The sequence below is a fragment of the Cynoglossus semilaevis genome, chromosome 6 (assembly GCF_000523025.1).
Source record: "Cynoglossus semilaevis isolate Cse_v1.0 chromosome 6, Cse_v1.0, whole genome shotgun sequence".
NCBI classification, from domain to species: Eukaryota; Metazoa; Chordata; class Actinopteri; order Pleuronectiformes; family Cynoglossidae; genus Cynoglossus; species Cynoglossus semilaevis.
The window spans coordinates 2257333-2264615 of NC_024312.1; the positions used below are offsets into that span (position 1 = coordinate 2257333).

Consider the following 7283-nt stretch of genomic DNA (forward strand, 5'->3'; position numbering starts at 1 on the left):
CACATGGTCTGAAGCGTCCAATCAGAAGGTCACATAAAAACTCCTAGTAAACAGAGACTTTCACCTATAGCATTAGCATCAACTAAATGCTAACTCTAACGCTAAGATAGCCTAGCAATGCTAACGTTAGCGGTCAACGACAGGTCAGAGAAAGGGTTCATTTTTACTACAGCGGTTTTAGTTTCACGGCTGAGCAGCAGAAAACGAACTGAATCAGGACCGTGTCTGAGGAGAGTGAGTGACAAGAACTGACTCAGATATTACAACATTATTTAGAAAAAATAAATGTCTGTGAAGCTAAAGGTTAGCCAAGCTAACCGAATGTTAGCCCAGAAAATTCTTTAAAAAGGTGATTAAAACTAGTCGCTAATGCTAACGCTAATCTTTTAATTTTGAGTAAATGTTTAATCCATATGTGAGGACAGAATGTCTGACCGGGAGCCGGACCACAGAAGGTACCGAGGTCTCCCCCCTAAAACCTCCCCATCACCCGGGGTGTCACAGGCTCTGAGCTCATTCTCCTCCGGAACCTTTTTCAAATACGATGCACTTTGTCTTTCGGTGACAGGTGAAGCCGGGGATCTGGTCATCCGTGCCACGTATGCACCGCTGGAGCGCACCAATCCAGTCGCACCGCCCTCCTGTCCGCCTGCTGCTGCCGCCGCTGACGGGAGGAGAGGAGGAGGAGGAGGAGAGAGTGGAGCAGCGCAGCAGCCAGAACAGAGTCACTGCACCTGAGGGATGAGGCATCTGGAAGAAAAAAATGCTGAAACGATGAGAGCTGGTCACCAGTGAGAGTTGGAGGTGAACCGGAGGAAGGAGGAGAAGAGACGGAGGAGAAGAGGCGGAGGAGAAGAGGCGGAGGAGTTCATGCCGCTGCAGACATTTCCACGCTGCCTCAGCCGCCTGTGGAGGCTGTCTCTCGGCTTCGAGGACGGAACCAGAGTCGATCTGACAAAGAGAGAGAAACACCGACGGAGTCAACTTCTCCGAGCCCACGGACGGTGAGTGATTATTTCTAAATCTTTTCCATGTAGATCTGTGTAGTTGCTCAGGCGCAGACCCACGAGTTGATGTCGATGCTGGGGGACGGTAACCCACGCGGGCGCAGTCACTTCGGTCTCACCTGTGATCGCGTGCGTAGACGCGTGCGTTTTGTGTCCATGTGTTTGTTCCACGACCGCGCTCCGAGCCGCGGGGCCAGACCGACCGTGTCATAAGTTTGTACGGCGGCAGATCGAGTGACGGCGCGACGTGTGCGGAACCTGCGTGTTTGAACATGCATCGAGTCCCTGGAGGTTCCCGTTCCGTCTGTGTTCTCTTCACACCCCGTGAAGGAGCTCCTTTGGTCGGAGCAGCTCCAGTAGAACCAGTCACACACATTCATACTGTGACGTCAAAGTCTGGAATCAAGAACATCGGTTTGAACTAGAAGTTGTTGACGATGACACAGAGGTTTGATGATGACGAGTTCATCTGGGAAGAAACTTTGAAACCACGGCCACAAAACAGAGGAGTGACGGTTCAGTGGTGCAGTGGAGTGCTCACACTGACAGTCTGTCTGTGGGTCAACATACTGTGTGTATGTAAACTTCATTTATAGTATTTTTTTTTATAGTATCACCGCAGCTGGTTTTGAAGCCGTTCTGTCGTACGACAAACGACTCTGACATCGAACCACAGCGTTCGACTCAGTGTCCTTTTTCTGAAACTTTTCACTTCTGTGACTGTTAGCTCTTCAAATTCCTCTAATTCTATATTATTACATTATGTCCTATAATGTAACTCAGTTTTAGGCTGGCTCTCCAGATGCCACTTTAGCTGACTGATTAAAAACATCAACTTTAAACCTTTCCAAAAATTCTAAAGTAATCAGTAAAAAAAATTCTGACATAAAATCAGTTTTTTTTTCTTATTTGTGGAACGAAACAACCAGAGTTTATTTATTAATACAGGTGAGACGGTTCAGTGGTGCAGTGGAGTGCTCACACTGACAGTCTGTCTGTGGGTCAACATACTGTGTGTATGTAAACTTCATTTATAGTATTTTTTTTTATAGTATCACCGCAGCTGGTTTTGAAGCCGTTCTGTCGTACCACAAACGACTCTGACATCGAACCACAGCGTTCGACTCAGTGTCAGTGTTTGAGGGTTTGACAATCTGAGAACTGAGGTCCTTCCAGGACCTTCCAGGTCCTTCCAGGACCTTTGAGAGATCGACCAGTCATTCCAGGACTTTCCAAAACTCTGATTACATTTGAAATATTCAGAAATGATTAAAATCTTTGGGCCGTTACGTTGGCGTTCAACATTATTGGAAGAGCAGTAACACAGAGGGCAGCGTCAGTGGAGGGCGCTAGCTGCATGATAGAATGGAGTAGAAAGGGTCAAAGGTCAGATTTGAACAATTATGAATTCATAATTTTAGTTTTTTATTTTGAAAACGTGAGTCTAGTGAAAAACTGATGTGAAAAGTATTGCTTTATGATGATGATGTCATCATCTTCATCATCATCTTCATCATCATCATCTTCATGTTACTGTTGATAAGTACAGTGAGCAGAGCTGCTCTGATTGGTCCAGCAGGGGCCACTCTGTCATTGTTTTGAGTGGTTTTGACCTGACCTGAGGTGTGAAGTGTTTCCTGTCTCTAACAGCTGGAACCGTAATGAATGTTGTAGACGGTAATCAGATCTTCATTTCTTATTGCATTAGTTAAAAAAAAAAGGGTTAACCTTAGTGAGCAGTTAGCCTCAGCCAGGTCAAAGGTCAAAGATATCAAGAGTGTAACTTAAAGAAATCAACATTTTCCAAGAAACATCAATAAAAGATTCAAATGAAATTTTGTAAAAAATAAAAAAAAAAGAAAAAGTGAAAGTTCAAACTGGGCTGAAAATATTGCTTCCTGAAATGAAAAAAAAAAGTAGCCAATAATTTAAAAAGTGCATTAATTTAGTAAAAATCTAAAAGATAACAGTTAGCTAGAAAAGCTAAAACTTCAAATTATTTTTTTTTGTATTTTTTCAGAAACATTTTAAATGAAAAGGTCTAAAAATGAACTGTCAAAAACAGTTTGCCAAGAAAAATGTTTTAAATTAGTGGAAGTTTGTAGGAATAGCTAAAAGTTAGCCTAAAGGTACTGAGACTTTCTTACTAATTACTTTACTAATCCTTCTCATGCTAACTATAATTACTACTAACTATAATTACTACTAACTATAATTACTACTAACTATAATTACTACTAACTATAATTACTACTAACTATAATTACTACTAACCATAATTACTATTAACTATAATTACTACTAACTATAATTACTACTAACTATAATTACTACTAACCATAATTACTACTAACTATAATTACTACTAACCATAATTACTTCACTTCACCATTTTTTTCCCAGTTTTTTTCCCAGTCCTGCCGTCAGTGACAGTTTGTTTCTGTTAATTGTTGCCTCGTTAGCTCCACACACACACGAGTAAAAAAACTAAACTAAACTAACGATCTCCGTTTGGCCCTTTAACATCCTAATGAGTTGATGACATCATCAGCCGGTGTCCTGCGGTGCCAGTGACAGCGCGGTGGCTCATGTGAGCGGCTCATTACAGGTGCAGCAGCCTGGGTTTACCTCGGGTCACCGAGGGGCGAGGCCCCACCGTGAGCCGCAGCTTGGGACCGGAGCGGTCGGTGAAACCGCTGTTAATTGGAGGGAATTCATTGTCCAATGACAGAGAGTTATTTTTATTGATGCACCTGGTGGTCGGCCGTGGAAATGAAATGGAACCTTAAATAAAATAGAAGTTATTTTATTTGTGTGGTTCGAGCCACAGTACCAGGACTCCAACCAGCCAATCAGACGCAATCAGACGCCAATCAGACGCCGAGCATTAAATCATCACGGACTGCTGAGATCTGTGGATCAGAACTGAAACTAGTCTGAGAACCGACGAACGGACGCTGAGTTAAATGAATAAAAAATATCTATTATTTAATTTATTTATAAATAATAACTAAAGATTCATGTTCATACGTTGAGCTGCAGTAAAACTAAGACCTGACAAATTCCAGCCGCCACCGTAGAAACAGCGACCGTTTATTTTTAGGCGGAGGAAACGACGCGATGAGCAGCGTTTCCACCTTCAGTTCAACTGTTGGCGTCATTTTTCTTTTTCTTCTTTGACCCACTGTGTTCAGACTCTAATCCTCCGAGGTTTGAATGGATTTACATGACGACTTATTTCCCGCTCCTGGACACGTTACTGCAGGGAGACGGAGGAAATCTGTCCCGCAGATACACAACGTGTAATTCCTTCTTAAATCCTAATCTGGAAAGCGTTTGTCGGAGCTTCTGTCTTGGTGCAGACACAGAGAGAAGGTTCTGGACTCAGTGTAGGTTTTTATCTGGAGAAAACTGACTATTAAATTCCTCTCAGAAACGTGACATTATTCAGGCTGGCAGCTCCAGACCAATTTGCATTTTGTGAATGGGTCAGGAATTTTGCGAGCGCCGTAATCAGCTGTTGCAGAGCAAAATGCCCTTGGTGGAAACAGAAAAGAGCTGCAAACTGTCAGTGTAATCAATGTGCTAACAGTAATAGGAAAATATAAAATTAAGATTTGAATTCCCATCACAAACATTACTTAGCCTGGCATCAACAACCAGGCTCTTTCTCTCTTTTTTTTTTTCTTCTTCTTCTTTTATCAGTGGAGGTCATGAAGTTTGTTAATTAAATGTTGCAGAACAAAAAATCCACTCAGAGAAAAAAACATCTGTAAAATGACAGGAATAACAAGTGAGTTTTAATTATTTATTTCTCAATACAGTGATCTGGCCTTACAACCAAGAGGTCAGGGGTTCGAGTCCCGCTGGTTACTGTTGGTCTTTCTGATTGGGTCTTCTGTACGGAGTTCAAAGTTCAAAGATGAGGATTACATTTTCTTTCAGTATTAAAATACTTCGTCCGATCAAAGTACACAGTATTCATATGGTACAAACAATACTTTTTCTGAACCCTGGGGGCACCAGTGGCCCTGAGCTCTAACCAGGTGTGAATGTTAGTGTGAATGGTTGTTTAGTTGAGTGATGACGGTGTTTCCTCCTGTGGAGCGTCACCAGACTGAGACTCTTTGTTGTTCCTCAGGACGCTGCGTCAGAATGACGAGTTCATCCCAGGGTCAAACCTTGGACGAGGTTCAGAGAATGTGACTGAACTCAGTGGTTTGTTAAACAGATTATTTTTATCTTTTGTATCAATTTTTAATTATTTAATTATTTATTAAAGCTTGTTTGTTTAAAAAAATCAGGGAAAAAATCCTTGGACTTTAGAAAACGTTCAGGGTTCCATCGTCTGTGAAAAGAAAACGTTCAGGGTTCCATCGTCTGTTGACGTGTTTTTAAGGTTCTTCAATGGTGATGGTTATGTTAACAAACTGAGCTTTGAAGAATGAGAAGAGCAGCCTGACCCTGACGGGAGAGCCTCCTGATTGGTTAAGGCCAAACGTTAGCTGTGGTTGGTGATGCACCGAAGCACAGACTGTGAGGAGACTCAGACGACAGACTGGCCACACACCACTTCACACCGCTGGCGGGTTTCTTGGACGTCCTCCTCCACTGTTGACCATTTCTGGTGCCATGGGTCACAAATTGCCCGAATTTGTTGACAGTTGTTGCTGGGAGTGCACGTTGGCGTGATCGTCTCTGAATAAAGTCCACTTCTGAGGGAGGTCTACGTTCAGTCTGCCGTGAAGAGGTCTCTCCAGCTTCTCAGGAATGAGTTAGTGAGTGACTTCCTGTCTGACTGAAGGGTGGAGGCAGTTGTTTGGTTGGTAGCCAATCAAAACTCAGCAGGCGGGTCTTTGAACTTCATCCTATATAAATGATTCTTAAAAAAACATGGATTCATTCAGTTGAAAAGTTTGACTTTATCTGAGTGTTCTGTGGTTCACCCACATCTGCTGGACTCTGTCCATGCGTGAATGTCACTGTGGACACGTCCACTCAGCCACACACTGGCACCGGTCCCGGTCAGTCTCACACCGCCCCGTGTTTGTCCCGCTCATGTAGAACCAACGTTCAGAAGCGGCTGTTGTGCAGTGCGGCGTAACTGGGGAAAAAAATTCAGTGTCAATTCAGTGTGAATTAGGTTTGAGATACAAACAAAAACGATGACTTTTCAACCAGCTGTGAGTCGAAGCTGTCAATGTGTCGTCTGTAAATGAACGAAGCAGAGAAAAGTGGTTTGGAGATATTGACTCCACTGTGAAGCTGTTACTGAGGATTCCAACCATGGACTAACAAGGTAACGGTGCCTTTCATCCAGCCTCGATGAGGCGCCAGGATGAGGCGCTGTTTAGTCGATCGATCAGTTTGGAAACAACGGTGAAAAAACAGTTTTGTTTTGGTGAGAAATGGAGCTCCGGTTCCTGGTTCTCCTGGTTAAGGTTTTAGCTTCAGCCGCTCAGTGGCTCAGTGATACGTTCAACAGCCGCTCAGTTCATAAAATGTGACTGGACAGAAGCCAAACACACCTCATCAATTCACTGCCAGTGAAGTCATTATGACTGTGGCTGAGTGGGCGTCACATCACTCTCTTTGGTTCTGTCTTCCTGCATCAGCGCCGTCATCTGTTCAGTCTGTGACTGTCGCTCGTCGTAGAAAGACACCTTTGATCAACATTGGATGAAGTCTCACGATAAAAGTCTCACGATAAAAGTCTCACGATAAAAGTCTCACGATAAAAGTCAGAAAAACACAGGATCATTAATAAACATTTGTTTTTTTAAACATTTTTTTTTTTACCTCTAACCCTAGTGTAGCAGTATAAGAACGACCGTTCGCTCCAATCAGAGGAGAGCCTCAACCGGGAGTTGATAGTTTTTAGAGCGCAGCACCAGCGTGGGACGGAATCAAAGGAAGACGGTGAATTCCCTGATGAAATATGAATCAGTGAAATTAAACTCACTAACAAAGTCCCAGCAGCTGTTGATGGAGGCATGAAGCGGCTTTGATCAGGAGTCGACGCCACAGACGAGGACATGAAGGCCGTGGAGTCGTCTTCGTCTTCCTGATGGATACTTAGTTACTTAAGTATTTGAAGTATTTCTCTTTGACCCTTTAACAGTGTTGTGACCAAAGACAGAACTTTCTGCTGGGACCGATACAGAATCTGCAGGTGGTGAATGTGGAACATCAGCACCGAGCACGTACGGAGCAGTGCATCAATTTCACAACAGATGTCAACAGACACCCCCCCCTCCACCGCCCACCCCCCTCCCC

The 7283-nt window shown here is 43.4% G+C and overlaps 1 protein-coding gene across 1 annotated transcript; it reads right to left on the bottom strand.

The window, feature by feature from the left end:
* Positions 1–513: 513 nt before the first annotated feature.
* On the bottom strand, positions 514–1594 carry LOC107988652 (uncharacterized). Its single transcript, XM_017032788.2, has 2 exons — positions 1127–1594; positions 514–951 (listed from the first exon to the last, which is right to left on the bottom strand). The coding sequence occupies exons 1-2, from the start codon at positions 1385–1387 to the stop codon at positions 514–516; spliced, it is 699 nt and encodes a 232-aa protein (XP_016888277.1). The 5' UTR covers positions 1388–1594.
* Positions 1595–7283: the final 5689 nt, after the last annotated feature.